Raw genomic sequence first — 22,365 nt, 5'->3', positions numbered from 1 at the left:
TTAAACAATCTAAGATTATGGAAAACCATTTTGTATTTATTATTTTGAGATGTGAATGTCGTGAAAGGTCCGATTAAGCAATATTTTTATTTCTAGTACCATAAATGCCCAAAGTAAGAATGTATTTCCGGAATCAGCAACAATATGGCGCGGAGCAGTCGAAAATCAAAAGCTACAGAACAGAAAGTTGCTTGTAGTGTCTGATTCATAATTCAAAAAGGACGCATCGCTAACAAAAGAACATACTAAATATGGCGACAACACAAGCTTTCTTAAAGGAAACTGTTTTGCAAAACAGATTCATTAGGCCTGGTGTTGTTAAGGTTGTTTTGGTAGGTAAATAAATTACTTGGTCGTGTTTAATTTTTTGGTTTTGCTTTTTCGAAAGAGTCGTTAATCGGTTGACTATGAAAATAAATTTATACACAGAGAGGAAACATATGAATGTATGTATTGGAATTGTGGTTTGAAATATTGAGATCAAATGTTACAATTGTGGTCGTTTTGATAGACCTGTATTTGAACTCGGTGGGTGATCTTGGATTATAGATGCCACTTACACACAATGTATGTGATGTTGATTATCATGAAACAGATTATTTCACACTGAACTAGACTGTTCTTCAGGTCCAGGCTAATTCGGCATTTGGAAGTATATAGCAGAATATAAATGTTATAGTAGTTAGTACTTGGTACAGGAAGTTAGAGTGGTTAGTACTTCGTACAGGAAGTTAGTTCCCACTCCTACTACTGACTCTGTAATAAAGGCAGTAATACAGGATCAGGGTAAATGCATCACAGGGGCCAATATGGCCATCGTCACAACAGATGTTGGAGAGCGCATGCAGATATATATAAACCTTAAAAAAAAAACTTTTAAAAACTCTACTGTTAATGATGGAAAACAGTAGATGGCAGGGAACTTTTGATGGCTGCTTTGAACACTGTGGTCATCCCTGCACACAGAACTCCTTCCTCCAGCTGATTCCATTCTGCTGTTGTTTTTATAAAGAAATGAGTTTGTTAGTTGGCTTGTTTTGCAGAAGCCCAAGCTGTTATTGATTGTTCTTCTTCCTGTTATAATTATTGTCTGTGCCTTGTTTACTTGAAGTAGGTTTGGATCATATTTGTATTTGTATTTCTTTTTTATCACAACAGATTTCTCTGTGTGAAATTTGTAGTGCTCTCCCCAGGGAGAGTGCGTTGCTATACTACAGCGCCACCCATGTTTTTTTTTGTATTTTTTCCTGTGTGCAGTTTTATTTGTTTTTCCTATCGAAGTGGATTTCTCTGCAGAATTTTGCCAGGAACAACCCTTTTCGTTGCCGTGGGTTCTTTTACGTGTGCTAAGTGCATGCTGCATACGGGACCTCGGTTTATTGTCTCATCCGAATGACTAGGTCCAGACAAACACTCAAGGTCTATTGGAGGGGGAGAAAATATCGGCGGCTGAGCCGTGATTCGAACCAGCACGCTCAGATTCTCTCGCTTTCCAGGCAGATGCGTTACCTCTAGGTCATCACTCCATATGCTGGTCTTGCTAGCAGGTGTCAAGAACTTTCCTGATGGTAAGGCTGGTATTTGATTATCAACAATCCTATGCATTTTTGTGAGGAGGATGACATAACGTCAATCCTCTAAAGGTGGTATTTCTTAATTTGTAGTATGTGTGTCACAGACAGTTTGTATGCAAACTATAGTGATCAGATCAGTTTATTTTCATCAAAAAGCTGAATACAAAATTGCTTTGTTCTTTAGTTTTTTAAGTTGAAAAAAAATGATTAGGAGCAAGAGGCAATCTTTAAAAAAAAAAAAAAATTTTTTTTTATTCCATGGCAAATCATGTATTTCTCGCAAAAAAAAAAAAAAAAAAAAAAAAAGATTTTCTTTTGCCTGGAGCCTCATGAGTTTTCAACTTTTCTGTAACATATATATGCAGCAAATTTCTTTATTTGTGTGTCAGTGTGTGTGTGTGTGTGTGTGTGCAGGTCCATGTGTGTGTAATCTTTATTATCCTTTTTTTTCCCTTTATGTGTGTACATGTATATATACATATACATGCATGCCTGCAAGCATGCATCTCTATCTCTTCCTCTTGCTATGTAAGTGTGTGTGTGTGTGTGTGTGTCCTTTGGCTTGGGTCTCTCTTTCCCTCACTCTTTTCTTTCTGCGTGTGTTGTGTACATTTGTGTATAAATATGTATTTATTAATTTACACATGTATTTTTTTACTTTCTCCATAATTGACCCCCCCCCTCCCCTCTCTCTCTGTGTCTCTCTCTCTCTCTTTCTCTCTGTCTCTGTCTCTCTCTCTCTCTGGTGTGTGTGTGTGTGTGTGCAACATGAAATGCATTTGTCATTGTATGTGCATACACAGTTGAAGTATTTACTATTATTATGAATGGGAGTGTTTGTATTTTTTCCTCCAAGTCCAAATGAAAGTATGATTTACAAACATGTGGGGTCAAATATCAGTTAAATTATGTTTAAATTCTTTGATATTAAGTTGTTGACCAGAACTGGAGATATTGACAGTGTGAGTGTGACCAAATAATGGCCAAGTTCAGGCAGTTGTGAACATTGAGAAGACATTTTATTGCACCATGTTCAGGTAAACTAAATTTATGTTTGTGCACATCCTATATTGTGAAATCTGCTCTCATTTGCATGATCAGCATGTTGATGGACCTCTGGAAGATGGAAGCATGGTGAAAGAGGTGGCAGACAGCACAGTCTATATGAAAGCCATCTTCACACAGCAGTCTCTGGACACTTTTCACACAAGGTTGGTGCTTTCATCTTTGTCAAGGTATGGACAAAAATATGAATGAAAAAAGATGTTGACATGTATGCAACTTCTGGGTCATTCTCCAGAATTGGTGACTGTTCAATAGGATCAGTTTCTGAAGTCAGAAGACATCCTGTCTGCTATGTACTTCAACAATAAACTGTTAAGAACGTTCAGAAGTGTTAGAGGAATCAGCTGGATCAGCCTTGTTTGCTTTTATTTAATACTTTGTAAGAAATTTTAGATTAAACTATCAATTTCATGCAAAAATGTTGGCTAATAGATGGGGTGTCAGATTGTTCGTTGAATGGAAATCAGAGCTAGAAATTAAACAGTTAAACAAGGTGAGTATTGTAAACGGCATTCATTAATACATTCCACTAAAGAAATATATGCAAATGTTTGTTAAATTTCTGCACATGACAACACGAAAGTACCATATCACCAGTTACAAGTTAATGTCTCACTTACCGACCTATTTTCCAGGGATATCAAACATATCACAGCTAGCATAAGTAGTGTGTCAAACTAGTGTTTGAGACAGCTCAAACTAACTACATAAGAACTTAAATGAGAAATTCCACACACTGATGATTTATTTTTGCAAACGTCATGCTGTAGCAGTATGAGATGGTCACACTTTAACATGCCAGCTTTCACATGTTTATCAGTCATATTTTCTGTGTACTAGTTCTAACCAAATAATTTGTATTTGTATTTCTTTTTATCACAACAGATTTCTCTGTGTGAAATTCGGGCTGCTCTCCCCAGGGAGAGCGCGTCGCTATAATACAGCGCCAACCATTTTTTTGTATTTTTTCCTGTGTGCGGTTTTATTTGTTTTTCCTATCAAAGTGGATTTTTTCTACAGAATTTTGCCAGGAACAACCCTTTTGCTGCCGTGGGTTCTTTTACGTGCGCTAAGTGCATGCTGCACACAGGACCTCGGTTTATCGTCTCATCTGAATGACTAGCGTCCAGACCACCACTCATGGTCTAGTGGAGGGGGAGAAAATGTCAGCAGCTGAGCCATAATTTGAACCAGTGCACTCAGATTCTCTCTGGTGGCGTTTAAATCTATCAGCATTTCTGAGGGATATGCATTACAGTGACAACACAAACATCCACCAAAGACCGATTGTCACGTTTTACATTACATGTAATGGACTAGAAGCTGCGTGACTATTGTTGTGGATGACTTCTTTCATCCGCAAAATCCTTCATGATTTGAGCATTTTCTTTTTTCTGATGAGTTATATTTTACAGTGATATATTGTTACATCATTCATTGATTTTTGGTTTTGAAGTGACATGGCCTTTTTTTTCCTTTTAAACTGGATGCACATCGCTCCAGTGTTGATTTTTCGGTTGTTGTTTTTACCCTTTTGTTATGATATTAAAGTTTTCTTCTTTTTTTTTTCTTCTTGCAGTAACAAGCCTTTAGAAGAAATGTTTTGATTATGATGACACTTAGGACACCAACAATTTCTGAACTACAATGAATCAACACACCTGTTACTGTGACAAGTTTTCTGCTGGTCTCAGTCTCATATGTCACATGTAATGTCATGAGACAAGACCATGCAAAAAGTAAACCACTTTTCCCACTGATATATATATGCATATATTGACAACTGAAAATAAATATTTAAAATTATACTGTTAGAAACTTTAATTCCATTACTTGTTTTCTTTTTTCTTTGTAATACTCGGTTTATATTCAGGAATCATATATGACTGAAAGTGAAAATATACTGGCTGAGCATCTTGCATTTTGCTACTAGAAATTATATACTTTTGATCTCAAATGTTGAAATGATTAAAAAGGCTAATAAGACATAACCTTTCATGTTTTTTGTGTGTTTTGTTATTGTTTTTTAAATCACAGAAATGAAGGGTTGTTTAAGGCAAAAGAGTGCAGACTTTTTTTTTCTGTTTGTTTGGTAATGCCTGACATGTACCCTTCCTTTATGACCTGTGTCTTTTGTTCAGATTTGGGCTTCATAAATTGTGTATTTGAATACTTTGATTCATGTGTGCATTGCAGTTTTGAGGACAGTTTCAACAGCCCACCAGAGTGGTCACAAGCCCTTTTGTTGCTCAATCAGTTCCATGTGGAGTTTCAGCCAGCTTCTCTTCCTGTATGTTTCTCTTGTTGAATGGCACTTTGCTTAATAAGAGAGAATGTGTGTGCATATGTGTTTGTGTTTATGAGGGAAAGAGAGAGAGAAGAGGGGGAAGTGTGTGTGCACATGCCTCTGTGTGTGTGTGTGTGTGCGTGCATGTGCGTTTTATGAGGGTGGAAGAGAGAGGTTGTGTGTGTGAGTAACAAGTGTGTGTGTGTGTGTAACAAAGTTTTTTTTACCCTGCAGAATTGCATTCCAGTTTCCCAACAAATTCAAGGTTCCTGACTTAAGAACCGGGTATATTTTGACAACTATAATAATAAGGTTTTAAAATAATCTGATGGAGAAAACAACACTTGGGGGTTTGATTTTACCATCGTGTTTGCTTCATTCTGTTGTATAAATGATGATATGACAGGAACAGAACAAGAGCTTTGGTGAGGGAGTGAAATTATATGAAAAAATATTCCAAAGTAAATGCTTAAACACTACTGCACTTGTTAGCCAGTTTTTAAAATCAGGCAAAGCTTCAAGAGTGACCTGTCTGAATATCAAGGTCAGAGCAGGAATAGCCAGTTTATCGTTTTCTCCGCACAGGCGGGTAGTAGTTTGCACAGGACAGGAATCAGACCCCTGCCGGAGTCTGCACTGGTGGGTCATGGTTAAGTATGTTACTTAAACATAATTTTAGGAAAAAAAATTTCCTTTTAATCTGAAACATTTTGGACTGGATTAATCATATCTGTCACAGTCCATTACAGAGCTTGCTTTTGACACAAGTTTTGGCTGACTGACCTTGCTAAAGATAGTTGTCCTGACATTTTTACGTGTTTGGAAATCAGAGCTGACCTTGAATGTTGGGATTTGCATTTAACGTAGGCATAATAACATTTAATGTTGTGAAAGAGCTACAAGGATTAATATTTTATATGCTTCATTTGTGCACATATTATTTATTCATTGGTATAAACATTTACTATATATTTGTTGCTTCTGTTTGTACTCTGTCAGGTAGGTTGTTCCTGGTTTTCTCAGGTAAATTGTTAAACAGAAATATAACTTAAGAACAAATGTGTACATAGCTGAATTTGCTTTTGAACAAATATGTTTCAGAGTAACACTGAGAAGAGACCAAGGTTTGTGCTGATGGTAGAGAGGTTTGGGCTGTACAACCTCCATGAAGGCTTTTACAGTAAAAATCAGCCAAAAGACTTGTGAGTACATTACTTTGTGTGTGTGTGTGTCTGTGCGTGTGTGCTTGCTGCCTTATCTCCCACGGAGACCCACAAGAAGTCCCATGTGTAAAATCCCAATCATTGTCAACTACAACAGGCCGCCACCATCCTCGTGCAGTTCATAAAACCTCCTCCAAGCACGGCTTAGTGACAGTCACTCAATCCATCTTGGTCCCAGAACAGTCAGCATGGAGCTGCCACCTGCTAGGTCATCATGAGGACACTGTTGAAGGCAGCTCTGCTTTCCTGATTGGTTAAGGTGAAGTTCGGTAGACCTGAGTAAATGCAAAATTTGCATATGAACTTTGCACTGAGAGAAGAAAAGTTGCAACAGTCATCTTGTCATTGCGCAAATTCATGGACCTGAACTGAACACAAACTTTGCTGCAAGACTTTTCCTTTTTGCACGAGGGAGCGAAACTTTTGACTTCTCATGCAAAACTTTTGACTTCTTTCGCAAAGTTTACCAAATTCAGGGCAGATTCATTCTCAGTTGAGGCAGTGTTTGATTAAACTTCTTTTTTTTTTTTTTCGTTAGTGGGCTGCGACTCCCACATTTACTCACATGCATGAGTGGGCTTTTACATGTATGAGAGGCAGTCATACTCTGTTTTCAGGGGTTGGGCGGTGTATGCCAGGTATGTTCTTGTTTCCATAACCCATCAAACACTGACATGGATTATGGGATGTATAACATGCATATTGTATCTTTTGCATGTTTACACACATGATGGGGATTCAGGCACTAGCAGGTCTGCGCATCTGTTGACCTGGGAGATTGGAAAAAATTCCATCTTTACCCACCGGGCGATTCAAAGCTGGGACCTTCAGATTGAAAGTCCAGTGCTTTAACCACTCAGCTGACGAGCGCATAGCCGAGTGTTTAAAGCGTTGGACTTTCAGTCTGAGGGTCCCGGGTTCAAATCTCCGTATCGGCACCTGGTGGGTAAAGGGTAGAGATTTTTCCCCCCCTTCGTATGTATACGCAAGCAGAAGATCAAATACGCACATTAAAGATCCTGTAATCCATGTCAGTGTTCGATGGGTTATGGAAACAAAAACATACCCAGCATGCACAACCTTGAAAATGGAGTATGGCTGCCTACATGGCGGGGTAAAAACGGTCATACACATAAAAGCCCACTCACGTACATATGAGTGAACGTGGGAGTTGCAGCCCATGAACAAAGAAGAAGAAGAAGAACCACTCGGCTGTGGCGCCTGTCAGTGTTTGATGAGATCCCTGTGTGCCAGATCCATTACTTGAACACACTGCTCCCTTTTTTACAGCAGGTATTTCTCAAGAGATCTCAGTTAAAACCAGAGAACTGTATCAAGTTGTTGAAAACACCCAGCTTCAAATTTTGCTAATTTTTTTTTTCTGAATTTCTCCTTTATATTTGTGGCGTTGAGTTGTGATTTGACAATGCATTCATCAATTGCAAGGAAGTAAACGTATTTGAATGACCAGTCAAACTGTTGATAATGCAGTTACCCTTAAACTGCAGACATATATGTGGCCGGGAGTGAAAGGCTTAAATGATGACCTCCACATGTTTTTTTTTTTGTACTGCATGAATGCTGATAAAGGCAGTTAAAGTTGTGTTTGTTGAATTTATTATTTTTAAAAATATTTCTTGTAATAAGGGTAGATCTCTCAGCTAGATGAGTATGTAATTTACCCCTGTTACATTTAAGCCCCAAGATAACCTCATAGTTTGCTGCATTAGAAAACGTGCATTTTGTTGTCGCTGTCATAAAGACCAGAAGAGTAAGGTTTTACCTTGATTAATCTCCATATCATAAAGACTAGAACTAGTAGAAGAGTAAGGTTTTATCTTAATTGTCCTCAAATATATATATTGTTATTTCTGTGTTGGAAAATAAGATACATGCAGTTTGTGTACACTGTTTCTTACCTTATCTGTTTTGTTTTTCTCAAACAGAATGGCAGACCCGGAAGTCCGAGCAAAAGCTGAGGAAATGGAAAAAGATTTTGTGTAAGTTTGGGAAATGATAAATTGGACGTAAATTATAGCAGTGTTATATTATACTTAGATATTAGTTGAGTTCTGTACACATGTAAAGATATGTTCTTGTTGATCTTTCCTGGTGTAGAACACAAATTTTGATCTTTGTTGCTGTTCTGCATTATTATGTAGTTGTTCATTTGAAACACTTTTGGTGATACTGTCAATGCAGATGTACGAAGTTTGTGAATATTTCAGTACTTTAAGATGGAAAGATAGACCAGTTTTCCAGTATGCTTTTTTTTTTTTTTTTTCTTGTCAACATATCGCTTTATTGCTGTCACATTGTTTTACTTCACCACTGGTCTCAATTACCTGTCCAAGCAGCTGATGTGCACACACAGACAGACACAGACACACAGACACAGACACACACAGACAGACACAGACACAGAGACACACACACAGACACACAGACACATGCACGCACGCACGCGCGCGCACACACACACACACACACACACACACACACACACACACACACACACACACACACCACCCGCCCCCCTCCCCTTATTCTTTTACTATAAACATCTTAAGTGTTTGTCTCAACACTTGAACATAAAAGGATTTGCTAGTTCGGTCAGCTTGTTCATGGAGTCATATGTTGTGTTGTGAATCAGTTGTTATTCAGTTTATTCACTTTTATCTTCTCTCCGCAAGTGTTCTTTATTTATATCAGTTCTCTGGAATTTAGCCTTTAGTTATTTACTAGTTATTTACCCAACTTTATCAAGATGTAGAGAATTTATTCAGGACTTTGGATATATGATGGTGGTTTTTTTTGTTTTTTGTTTTTTAAATACGTTTTTTTTTTTTTATAAGTTAAACGTTGTGGAGACTTTTAATGATTGCAGGTATTCATAAGGTCTGTCTGAGAAATCTACAAGAGTAGAAAAGTCTCCCTGTAGGTATTGTATGTAATCAAACTTTGATTCTCCAAATGTGAAATATGGCCCAGTGGATAAGAGTCCCGTCTGGAAAACAAGGTTCCATTCATGTATACACCATGATGATTATCCCCTCCCCTACCCCCTACACTAGACCTTGGATGATGGTTTAAGTGCTGATCTTTCAAATCATACAATATATCAAGGTAGTGTGCACATCAAAAAGAGGTAAATAGATAAGATAAAAAAAATATATATTTAAAAAATTAGATAAAACACGTATACCAACAGTGTCCTTCCTTGCAAAACCATGTTGAAAAAGAATCCACTTTCATTATTTTAATTCTTTATTAATATGTTGACAAGGGGGGTGGGGGGAGGAGGGGGTGGCAGTGGATTTTGATGACACTTCTCTAGAGAATGAACAGTCTAAAATTCCCACAGAAAAATATTTTTTTGACAGAAGACTAATACCACATATTACACAAAGTCCAGTGCACTAACCACTTTACCTGTTGCTCCCATCCTGGATATTTACACCGTATGATATAGTCAGTCGTATCTGACAAAGACCAACAGAACAGCAGAGGAAGCAACTGCTCTCCAGGACTATCCTGGCTAGAATTTGATTGTATTGGAGTGTGTCTTGTCCAAGTTACATCCCCACTCTCATGGCCAAGAAGGCTTTAGGAAAGATGGTGTTGGGATGGTCCCCAAAGGTCAACTAGCCCCCAAGGCTGCAGCTTTAAAATCCAGTGCAAGCAATCTTGCCACCAAGCTTGAGAGTCATAGTCCTTCACAAAAGACTAAGCTGTAACTGAATTCCCATTGCAGTGGAGGAGCCATTGATCGTACAGCTCTCACTTTGCTGTTGGCCCGACCGTAAGCTTATGCCAGTCTCATATAAGCTGAGCGTTGAGCCAGGTGTTTACACTGGTGGTTTGTTTTGTTCTGTGTGCTCCAGCAGTGGACAGGATGAGGATGTACACAGCCAGGATTGTTCGGATGTGGCCGTGTCTGTGCTTTTGGAGCAAATGGGTCAGTCCAGCATTGGTGACCTCACCGCCATTGTGTCGCAGTGCGAACAGGAGGGTGAGTGTGGGTGTCTGTCTTAGAAACATGTATAGGAGTAGAACTGTGGAGTGGTGTCCAAGTGGTAACATGGCCACCTGGGATGTGAGAGAATCTTGAGTGCACAGGTTTGAATCTCACACTCACCAGTATGTATTTTCTCCCTCTCTTAGTCTCTACTAGACCTTGAGTGGTGGTCTGGATGCTGGTCATTCAGATGAGATGATAAATCAAGGAGTTCAATGTGTAGCATGCATTTAACATACCCACAGCAACGAAAGGGTTGTCCATGGCAAAATTCTGCCAAAAAAACCTTTTCGGTAGGAAAACAAATTCATTTACAGGTAAAACACACACACACAAAAGGGATGCACTGCACTGGAAATAGCAGCACAAAATGCATACAGAGAAAATTTATCTGTCATGATAAAATTTAATAGAACAGGCGGTAATGTATTATAATATATTTATCTAACTATGTAGCTATCTATCTACATAGATAGATGTCTATGTTCAAGGACACCTTTGGAACGTCATTGGATTGTGAATTATCTCCCACTGTGACGGAAAGCACGACTGAATTGTAAATGGTGTCTCTAGATCACTTACCATGGAGGATGGTGCACAGCCATCACTGAGATACTTCTTCTTCTTCTTCTTCTGCGTTCACTCGTATGCACACGAGTGGGCTTTTACGTGTATGACCGTTTTTACCCCGCTGTGTAGGCAGCCATACTCTGTTTTCGGGGGTTTGCATGCTGGGTATGTTCTTGTTTCCATAACCCACTGAACGCTGACATAGATTACAGGATCTTTAACGTGCGTATTTGATCTTATGCTTGCATATACACACGAAGGGGGTTCAGGCACTAGCAGGTCTGCACATATGTTGACCTGGGAGATCGTAAAAATCTCCACCCTTTACCCACCAGGCGCCGTCACCGTGATTCGAACCCGGGACCCTCAGATTGACAGTCCAACGCTTTAACCACTCGGCTATTGCGCCCGTCCACAGGGAAGAATACTGCTGTGGTATCAGGCACACAGTTCTGTGAAGGGTTCAAAGCCTCCACCCACCCTCACATTTCCTCTTTTCTTTTTTCTTTTCTTTTTTTCAATGGAAAATCAGTCACTCTCTCTCTCTTCCTCACTCACTCTCTCTTAATTCCTGTTAGATATAGGCATCAATCTTTGCTTCACATTATGTTACTGATGGCTGCAGAAAACAAACCAATGGTGATGAATGTTTCTAACTTTGTACACAAAGCACTAGACATAAGGAAACAAGACTTTATGGTTCTTTCTGTATAAGCATTTTTTACTTTACAGGTAAAGGGCAGAGGTCTGTACAAAGATTGTGCCATCTTAAATGTCACTCACTCTCTCTCTCTCTCTCTCTCTCTCTCTCTCTCTCTCTCTCATCATGACCCTTTCCTTTAAATATGCACGCATGCCCACATGCAGCATTCATACTTTTTTTCTTTCCTATTGCTGGTCCTTCACAGTGCCACAACTACCATCAGCATCCACCATTTCTTTCATGGTGTCTTCTTTCATCGTTTTCTCCCTAATCTTCGTTGTTTATTCCTTTCCTCTTCCACCCCCTGTTACTATATTGATATTACAAAAATACTTCAGCCTGCTGTATTTCACTGTCCCTAAAATGCCAGTTTTCTCACATTAGCCATACCCAGAAATCATCTAACAGAGTTATATGAAATGCAAGTGTGATGGTGGCTGTAACTCAATGTACGCAGGGCATCTATATGAAGCCCTATACTGTCTCTCTCATTCTCCTTTTTTTTTTTAAGGAAATGCAGCACATCTTGTTTTCTTGATTTAACAACAACTCATTTTGTGTATTTGTTGACTTCCGATGTTATGAACTGTAAAACAATAAATTTTGCAGTTTGATCACATGCATTGGTCAGTACAATATCAGTTAATCCGAATGTGAATGACTACAGTGCTGTACCGTTCGCATGAATTTTTTTTTTTTGAAAAACTTTGCAGACAGTAACCCCACAGAGCCAAGGAGAGATGCCGTGAACATTGTCCACACCTGGCAGTCAGCTCTGGACAAAATGCGCTGTTTGGACCTTGAGGATTTCATGGTCAGCGCCGAAGAGCAAGCGGTGCTGGATTCTGTTCCAGGTAGTGTTGTTAGTGTTGTGTGTACATGTGAAGTAGACTCTTTCCCCTCCCCCCTCCCCACCTGCTTTCTTGTTGTGCACGTGTACATGTCTGTCTTTTCTTTTTGTGTGTGTAAATTATTGTGATGTTATTGCTGGTGTTGTTCGTTCAAGATGATGATGATTTTTATTTGTAAACTTACGAATAACTGATGGTTGATTGGAAGAACATGATTGGTGCTGTTCAGTCTCCTTTACAAATAAAAGAAAAGAGATGTGTGAGGATTTATCTGGCAAGAACATGAAATCAAAGACTAGCATTTTCATCATTTTCTACTGTATGTTTGTTTGTGGTAGCTGTTCAAAGATCTTTTCAGTATGTGCAAGCCTATTTTTCTTGTGTTTGGTCTAATGTGATTAAATGCATAGACAGGGAGACAGATGCAGATTTGTGCACAGAACTTATTTTCCCAGCATACTCAAATATTTGTGAATATGAGCATGCAAGTGGGGTGTGTGTGCATGCAGATTTGTGTTCATTTTCTGAGAATAGACAATTCAAGACAATTCAAGATATATGTGCTTGTGTGCATGTATATGTTTATATCTGTGTATGTTTAGGTATCAGTTCACTTGCTTCTGGTGCTTAGTTTTCCCCTTGTAATATGCACCTTCATGTAATGTACATATATGGGTATGGTTATGATCTTTTTTTTCCCCCAGAATGGAAGGACAGCTACATACCTCCAGCTTCAGACAGTTCCGAGGACCAGCAGTGGAAAACCAGCATGGGCGTGTCTCTTGACATTGCCTTCGAGGGCCCCACTTTACAGCAGGAGTCATGCCAGGCCCTGCGTCACATTCCACCCACAAGTGATCAGCACACACCTGATCAGGAAGACAACAGCAGTGAAGCAGACAACAGGAAGACAAAAGACATACCTGCAGGAACAGACAACAGGAAGACAAAAGACATACCTGTGGGAACAGTCAACAGGAAGGTGGAAGAGGTACCTACAGGAAACGAAGAGTCAGCAAGTGTATGTAAGGAAACTGACGCCAATTCGCTGACCACATCTGCTGCTCATGCAGAAAACCGGGCAGCAAAAGCAGGCGTGGAAGAGGAAGAGGGCAGAGTAGTTGTAGTAGAGCCTGACACGGAAGCAGAAAAGAGGCTGACAGGCAAAAAAGGACCCGCACATAGCCAACCACCTTCATTGCAGCATGACAGTGTGGCGTGGCAGCCGGCACCTGACTGTTTGGGGTCTTCAACAAGCTCACTGGTAAGACAGCAGGGTCTGTTGATGGAACCCAAGGGTGGGGGGACAATGGTAACATTATTTGTGATAAGGTAGAGGATTGATTAGTTTCTGTTACCAGTGTGTCTTTTTGACACTTTGTGGTGGGGAGGGGGATGAGTTAGTGGGCTGATTGAGGTGATTGTATGTTTTGAATGTGAGTGAGTTGCTGCATTACAGGATGTTTGCTGTTCTGATATTCTTTTCAAAAGAAATGCTGTGGTTTTATCTCTTTGTCTACTTTCACTCTATTAACCTGTGATGCATATGATAGAGAGGGAGATTTTTTTGTATTTGATGGATGTGCTCTGAAGAGAAAATGTTCAAGGTAATATGAGCGCTCAAATTTTGTTAGTTTATAGACAATTAATGCTGTGTAATGAGCTTGTGTTTGATGGAATTAATTGATAAAAGTCTTTTCATCAGGGGACCAAATAAGGGTGTGCTGTAATGTAGATCTTGTTATTTCACACAGTATAATGACAGGCTGCCTTAACCAGTTCAGTGCCTATATGACATCAGCTGACATCCTTCAAAAAGTGTTGCCATAGTGCCTATAAGACTTCCACTAGTGTCCTTCATATGTTCCAATTTTTCCTTCATTGGAGTTTGGTTCATTGCACATAACAGACTCTGAATGGTTAGTCTGATGCATCTGGATCATAAAAATACTATTCAAATGAACATAGGTCAGGTGGAAGACCCCTTTCTACTCAATAATGCTTTGTAAACTGGACCATGTGGAGCACATGTGGAAAGGGGGTTGTATCATATGCAAAAAAAGGTGTTGAAAACTTTGTTCAGTAAAGAAAGTGGTCCCAATCAGTGGATTTATACAACTGTGCAAGCTGTGCCTGTGAATGTGGACAGCTATAACAATGGAGAAGGATCTCTCTTGTCTGATGATTGGTTTGAACATGAAGGTGAATGACAAAAACAGTGATGAAACTGACACCCCATTTGATGTTAATTCAGTCCGACTGTCCAATCAGACAGCATTTTTGAGCTGGTGACTATGACTGACAGAATACATGCAGCGAGTATTGGAAGAGGGGGAGGAGAGGGAGAAGAGGGTGTGGAAGTGGGTGTGGCAGTTGGACGTCAGTGACCAATTACTTCAATGCATACTGTCAAAAATAGACAACCACCAGTGCTCCACGATTTTCATGAAACGCAGGGTTGAAAGTGCACTGGACGTGAAACACGTCCTTTTAGTTTTAACGCTTTTTATCACTGAATCAGATGGTTGACTTGTTTGATGAGGAGGCAAGCTGGATGTACAGCACTTTAATCAGCCCACATGCAACTTGGAGGGAGTGAATGTCATCAGAGAAATTCACCCTCAACCTTGGGAAAGCTCTTAGCTGTCTGAAAGCTTGCCTGCTCAGTTTCTGAGAATTTGATTGACTTTTTATATTGAGTGTACCCACGTTTGTCATTGTTTGATGGCACAGTTATTCATTTACTTGTCTACATGAGTTGTAATTTGTTTTTATAAACTTATAGCCTGTTTTGATATCTTCTACAGGTATAATCTGACAATAGACATGTATTTCCAGCTTTATTTTGTTTGTTTTCGTTATAGATGCCATTCTGTGGAGATGGAAATAGACTTTTTTGTTGCACAAAAATTATCTTAAGTGAACAGTTATCGACAGTCAAACTATATTGGGTAAAAAGCCCAGATTCAGAATCTACATTTATTTTTTTCACAAAAACGTATTAAGGTATACTTTCTTTCTGTATCTCCCATAGTTTTTGTACTAGATGTTTGTTTTTTTATATTACCCCTGAATCCTCAAAATTCCCTGGCAATGAGAAAGCACTTTTTTTTCTTTTTTTACAAAACTCTCAGGCACTCAACTGGGTAACGATGTGGTGTAGTGTATGTCATGTCATTCCACACAGTATAATAAGTGACAGGCTGCCTTAAGGATGTGGTGTAGTGTATGTCATGTCATTCCACACAGTATAAGTGACAGGCTGCCTTAAGAATGTGGTGTAGTGTATGTCATGTCATTCCACACAGTATAATAAGTGACAGGCTGCCTTAAGGATGTGGTGTAGTGTATGTCATGTCATTCCACACAGTATAATAAGTGACAGGCTGCCTTAAGGATGTGGTGTAGTGTATGTCATGTCATTCCACACAGTATAATAAGTGACAGGCTGCCTTAAGGATGTGGTGTAGTGTATGTCATGTCATTCCACACAGTATAAGTGACAGGTTGCCTTAAGGATGTGGTGTAGTGTATGTCATGTCATTCCACACAGTATAATAAGTGACAGGCTGCCTTAAGGATGTGGTGTAGTGTAGATCATGTCATGTCATTTCTTAAAGATACGGTGTAGTGTAGATCATGTCATTTCACACAGTATCATAAGTGACAGGCTGCCTAAAGGATGTACTGTAGCATAGATCATGTCATTTAACACAGTATGATAAGTGACAGGTTGCCTTGAAGATGTATTTTAGAGCAGATCATATCATTTCACAGAGTTTCAGTTTCTCAAGGAAGCATCACTGCATTTTGACAAATCAGACAATATATGCTACACCGCATCTGCTATCTAGATAGATCGGATGCCTGACTAGCAGGATAACCCAGCATGCTTGTGTGCATGCACATATAATTGTACCTATCAGGGTGGATTTCTTCCACAGAATTTTGTCACAGTTTTTTCCATGCCTTGGGTTCTTTTTCAGTGCACCAAATGTTTGCTGCACACGGGACCTCTGTTTATCATCTCATCCGAATGACTAGACACTCCATTTGATTTTCCAGTCAAACGTGGGAGAAAGGGTGAGAACGGGATTCGAACCCAGACCTTCATAGACACTGTAATTGCCTTTACCATTCTGCTACCTCTCTCACCTTTCACTCAGTAAGCGAAGTGACAGTCTGCTTTAATGTTTCAGGATAGCTCTGCCCATCAGCCAGACCTGTCATTCACAATCTCCTCCATGAGCAATTGTGAGAACAGCACCAGCCTGGGAGAGGACCCCAGCTCCGTGTGTGCTGATGCTGCATGCCAGCCTGCTGAGCCTTTCTCTCCCAGCTGTGAGGTTCATGATGCTGCTGCTGCTGGTGCTGTTCATGAGAGTCAAAACGACAAGCAGCAGAGGCAAAACCAGCTAAACACTGACTTTGCAACAGGTGACAAAGCCGAAAATGGGTTGACTGTTACCTCTTTACATATCGCTTGTCAGTCTGCTTCAGCTGACAGTACAAACCTTGACAGAGAAAAGGGAAGTGATGTCAGTACTACACAGCCTGAACAGGTGAAAAGAGTTGAGTCAGGGTGCTGTAAAAATGACCAACCTGGGAAATGAAAGAAACATGCCAGGTGTTGAACTCCGTGACAAGCAGAGCTGTTCAGGTGACGTTCAGTCATTTGACGTGTCACCTCCGATTTCCCCCCGTTCATGTGTTGCAGAAAATGAGAAGAGTTCTGAGGGAGGGATGTCTGGACCCTCTAGCTTCACCGTGCCTGCTGCACAACAGTTTGTGCCCTCTGACCCGACTTCTCAGCTCTGGCTGACTTCACAGGCCTTCGTTCCTTCCAACATGCTGACCCAGGACATGATTCCAGATGACGCACAGGAGTCACAGAGCATTGACCCTCCAGTGAAGCCGCCCCACAACTTGACAGGGGATGATTTGTCTTTTGCGGGAGAAGACACGACAGCAGAAGCCAGAGAGGGTGGAGGGGATAGGCAGTTAGCGGCACCAACTGTGGATCCTGTCACTGCTTGTGATGAGACGCATGGAAAGAGCGAGCGTTGTACAGTCAGATGTACTGCTGAAGGAGGAGGAAACGGCATGAGCTCAGCATCTGAAATGAAGCAAGCAACCGAGTGTTCAACTTCACATGTATGCTTTGAAAATACTTTGCTTAAAGAACACCAAAGCAATCAGGTAAACATTTGTTCAGATTTACATTTGGTTGAAGAATCGCCTGATGATCGTATTCATCACTCTACTCAAAACGTGTCATCAGATGGAAGTCAGTCACCTTCTGTCCTTGAAATGTCACCCATTCAGCGCAACAGTGCTGTTGAAAAGAGAAGGATTGCTTCTGTCACAAGAACCAACAGAACAGAACTCATAAGACCGACAGATCGTGAACAAGGTCAGGGCAGGGATCAACATCAAAGCAACAGACTTGTTACAAGATCTCAGCACAGCAGAAACAGAGAACAAACCAGTTCTCATTCACCACTAAAGATTTCAAAACATTCCGAGGGAAGCCTTCATGAAACTCCAGAAAGTGCAAATGCCGTTAAAGTTCTTGTCAGGTGTTCAGGCTCCAGTGACTCGGAAGATCCTTTTGACCGGGAGCTTATGCTGCAAGCGATTGGGCGTGAGGTGACCAAACACACCAATATTCATCCTTGTAGCAGCAGTGGAATTGTGGTGGTTCCTGATTCCAGTCAAGAGGATGTCATCATGATATCTTCTTCAGGCGGGAGCAGTGTGGTGGAAGCATGTGGCGAACCCTCAGAAATAGAAGCACAGACAGTGGGAGAGTTGCGTGGCCATGTTGCACAGCCACCTCACAACAACATGAGGAGAAGAGACTGTCTTGAATTTGTGGACACCGCTTCCACCCGTAAAACAAATTGCCAGCTTTCTCCATCAAAAGGTAGTTCTCATCAGGAAAGCAGAACCACACAACCACCAGTTGCAAGAAACAATAACTTTTCCAGCACCATGCACAAACATACAGGTTTCCAGAAAACCAAACCAGGGAACAACCAGTTCAGAAAAGACATGAAGAAAACTATTCATGAGGGAGAGAAAGATTCAAGTAGGAATTCAGAGGATACTAGAACGAATAAACAAACCCAGGGTCAGGGTCAGAAACCAGTTCGTGTTACTGACAGAGACAACAATATACAGAGCAGATCTGGAAGTGACGCTTCAGAAGATGAGCACAGTGAGCAGAGGATGACAACTTCAAGCCGCAAAAGACAGAGTCCTTGGGCCAGCAATCATTCCCACTTAAGGAAACAAGCAAAACAAAAGGGGTGTGAAGACACTCGTTCAAATCATCCTGAAGGCAGACCAGCAGTTTCAAGGACGAGTGACCTAAACCTTTCATATGTCTTTAGACTTGGTGACAGAAACAACATATACCACCAAACTTTGTCTGAGCATGGTGCTCAGCCTTCAACTGTTGTGAACAGGCAAACAGGGATAAATGCCACCCACCATCGAAAACAATCAACGTTACACAGGTTTGGTATGTTACGTCCAGTCAGATCAAAAGAAATGGAGAACACTGCCCGGAAAACCCAGTCAGATTCAAGGCAGACAAATTCACATGCTGTTCATAGCACATACACGAACACACATGCACCAAGACCAACAAGAGGAAGAAATAATGTTTGTGAAACCAGTGCAGTTTCTGTAACTCATCAGCACAAACACAGTGCTTCCACGGAAGGAACAGACACATCATCTGACGAAGATGTAGACACTGTCAGAGCTGGCTTTCACCGGCACAGAGGAGCAAGAAGCAAACATGGCGGAAGTATTACTGCAGCAAGTAGATCTGATAGAGATCACCACACACACTACTCTAAGGATAGACATGTATCTCAACACAGCAGTACCAACACATATACAGATCATCTGCCCAACACAGCAAGAAGACACAGAAATAATAATACCAAACAGAATCATGGTACAGAAATCAGTGGCGCTTTTGGTAAAAGGGGTAAAGACACAGCTTCATCTCAACATTCGTGTGATGATAATTCATCTGATTCTCCGTCAGCACTTTGTATGTTCCAGCCTTTAAGGCCTGGACCTTCAAGAAATGCTTGCACCAAAACACTGTTTGCAAGGCTGCAACAGCTTGACAGTTCTGAAACAGAAGAGCAGACGGACTCAGAAACAGAAAGTTCCAGAGGTGGCACGGTGGAGCGAATGAGAACAAACTTCAGTGCTTGGCTGGAATACAGGGCAAGGTCAGAAGATCCCAAACAGAAAAGATTGCGACAATTAAAACTTACTGAAGATTTGCTGAGGAAAGTGGAAGAATGTTTAAGTAGCCCCTAGTACCTGAAGTTAAATTCTGATCTTGGGAGTAACAGAGACAGAACATCTGGTCAGAGTACAAGTTTGAAACTCGTTTTGCTTTCATGCACTTTATCTTTTAACGTGATTAGGCTTCTACTCACTGAATGTGAGAAAGAGATATTCACAGCACCAAAAAGTGGCTTTGAAACAAGATGCAGAATAAGTGAATGAGTGGTCTGTAATGAAGTGTGAATATTACACAAAATATATGTATACATATGTATTTTATAGTCTCTGTGCTCTGATATTGTGACTGTCACAGTGACATTTTCATCAGTTACATTTCTTTCAGTATGCATGACTATTATTCTGTGATGACATTTGGAACAGTGCTTAATTATTCTGTGACTGCAGGAAAGAGAAAGTATAATTCTTGAGCTCAGTCTAAGAATCTAACCATCATTTCCTACGTGGTAGATGTGTTACTTTTTGTTGTTGTTGTTGTGAGCATGCAACAGCAACACGATTGATAGTAATGAGTTTCCCACTGCCCCATCAGCCTTTGTGTTATTTCTTAATATAGTCAGTAACTGTTTCCATAGTTTGAATTGCTAATCTTCAACTATCATTGGCCATGAATTTGTCACTCTATTTACTAAGGCAAGCCTTTCATGTTGAGTAACGAGAACAACAATATCAAAAGTTTCAAACCAGCAATGGCATGACGAACATTAGGAATCATGTGGGAAGAATTTGAAACATGCCTGCTTCTTTTTCTGAATGTCAAGAAAATTACTTGTTTCTTGTTGTTAATACCTTGCAATTGATTTCGTACATGGGTAAAAACATATATTTTTGGAATACACTTTTACTGTCACACACTGATGCATGTACATACATGTGAATGTGTGCACTCTCACATGTGCGCACACACATACACACACACGTTTATACACAACTTTTGATAAGCAGTTGACATGAGAGTGTGTATATCAAATCCTCTCTCCCTCTCTCTACATGTTCTGTGCATTCACAAGAAGGGAAGAACTTGAAGCAGGTTTTTAAGTTTGGGCAAATAACGCTTACTTTCATTCCAACAGATATGTTGTGTTAAATTTTTTTGTATTATTTAATTTGTTTACTCATTGTCTTTTCTTATTGCAATTATGTGTGTGCATGTACACTTCAAATGTTTACAGGCTGGAGGTCAAACATTAAATTCTGTGCATCCTTGAGTCTCTCTCTCTCTCTCTCTCTCTCTCTCTCTCTCTCTCTCTCTGTCTCTCTCTCTGTGTCTCTCTCTCTCTCTCTCTCTCTGCAGACACAGTGCACACACACACACACACACACACACACACACACACACAGATTGGGGAAGAAGGTTATGATCATGAAGGGGGAGGGGGAAGGGAGATTGTAATGTAATATGCAAAACACAAATTGTGGAAAGAAAACCTGGCATGTAATGTGGTAAATTTATCTTGCTGTGACTATGATGTGTTTGATGTTTATTGTTGCATTTACATTTTTATTGTTGATTAATTATTTGAGATTTTTCAGATTTCTGGTTCTTTTGTTTTAGTGCTTTGAAGGAAATTATGATTGACAGTATTTCCCTCTACCTTTGTCTTTTGTTATTTGTGTGTGGATGTGCGTGTGTGTGTGCTTGCATACTGTATGAAATTATGCTGAAGTAGTGTGTGAACACAAATTCTCTGTCTCTGTCTGTCTGTCTGTCTCTCTCTCTCTCTCTCTCTCTCTCTCACACACACACACACACACACACACACACACACACACACACAAAGAGAGTTCCCGCTATTCTCTCCTTCTCTCTCTTTGATATATTATTTATTAGATAAACAAAAACAGCAAAGAGTGGTGACTGGGTTGCATATATAAAATCTGTATTTGTTTTTGTTTGTTTTTTTGTTTTAAAACTTTTGTTCCAGTCTGTGTGTATGAGAGAGAAAGAGAGAAAAGAACCTATGGTAACAAGTGTGCTGTCCTCTGGCAAAATACTGCAGAAGATACCAACTGTGATAGGTATACAAGTATATATAAGCATGCACTCGAGGCATGACTAGCACTTTTGGTTATGCTGCTGGTCATGCATCTGCGGAGCAGTCATGGTGTGGTGTATGGATTTGTCCAAACACAGTGACGCCTTCTTGAGAAACTGATAGTGAATACACGGCCAGTGGATGTTCAGGGCCCACTCAGATGCCTTGGTGGGCGCACTGCAATGACATCAGTCTAAAGCAGTGCAGGCCAAGCATTCTGGGCAGTCTTCTTCATCTTCTGTGTTCATAAGCTGCAACTCCCACATTCACTCCCACATACATGTGGGCTTTCACATGTGTGACCATGTTTTACTTTGCCACATAGGCAACCATAATAATAATAATGGTATTTGTATAGCGCTAAATCTTGTGCATAAACAAATCAAAGCGCTTTCGCACCAGTCATTCTCACGCAAGCATAACTCTAAAACTGAAAAAAACTAAAAAGACAAGGAAGAGGCAGGGAAGGGAGGCTACTTTGGGAAGAGGTGGGTTTTAAGGCCAGACTTGAAAGAGCTGAGTGTGGAGACTTGACGAAGCGAAAGAGGAAGTTCATTCCAATTGCAAGGTCCAGAGACAGAGAAAGAACCATACTCCATTTTCAGGCGTTGCTTTCTATAACTCAGGTTGTTTCTATAACTCACTGAATGCTGATGTAGATTACAAGATCCTAAATGTGCGTATTTGATCGTCTACACACTAA

At 40.3% G+C, this 22,365-nt stretch overlaps 1 protein-coding gene across 3 annotated transcripts; it reads left to right on the top strand.

Annotated features, from left to right (window-relative positions):
- The first annotated feature begins 143 nt into the window (after window positions 1-143).
- LOC143300498 (uncharacterized) lies at window positions 144-21,192 on the top strand. 3 transcript variants are annotated; one of them, XM_076614218.1, is made up of 9 exons: window positions 144-332; window positions 2,676-2,785; window positions 4,836-4,929; window positions 6,028-6,128; window positions 8,096-8,149; window positions 10,037-10,161; window positions 12,154-12,294; window positions 12,996-13,555; window positions 16,491-21,192. In XM_076614218.1, exons 1-9 carry the CDS (start codon window positions 252-254, stop codon window positions 16,902-16,904), a joined length of 1,680 nt encoding a protein of 559 aa, XP_076470333.1. In that variant the 5' UTR covers window positions 144-251; the 3' UTR covers window positions 16,905-21,192. The 3 variants fall into 3 exon arrangements, with proteins under 3 accessions (XP_076470333.1, XP_076470332.1, XP_076470334.1); XM_076614217.1 differs by having other exon boundaries at window positions 10,034-10,161; XM_076614219.1 differs by having other exon boundaries at window positions 256-336; window positions 10,034-10,161.
- The last annotated feature ends 1,173 nt before the right edge of the window (window positions 21,193-22,365 follow it).

The sequence above is a fragment of the Babylonia areolata genome, chromosome 26, assembly GCF_041734735.1.
Source record: "Babylonia areolata isolate BAREFJ2019XMU chromosome 26, ASM4173473v1, whole genome shotgun sequence".
Classification (NCBI taxonomy): domain Eukaryota; kingdom Metazoa; phylum Mollusca; class Gastropoda; order Neogastropoda; family Buccinidae; genus Babylonia; species Babylonia areolata.
This window is presented reverse-complemented; position numbering and strand designations above follow the sequence as displayed.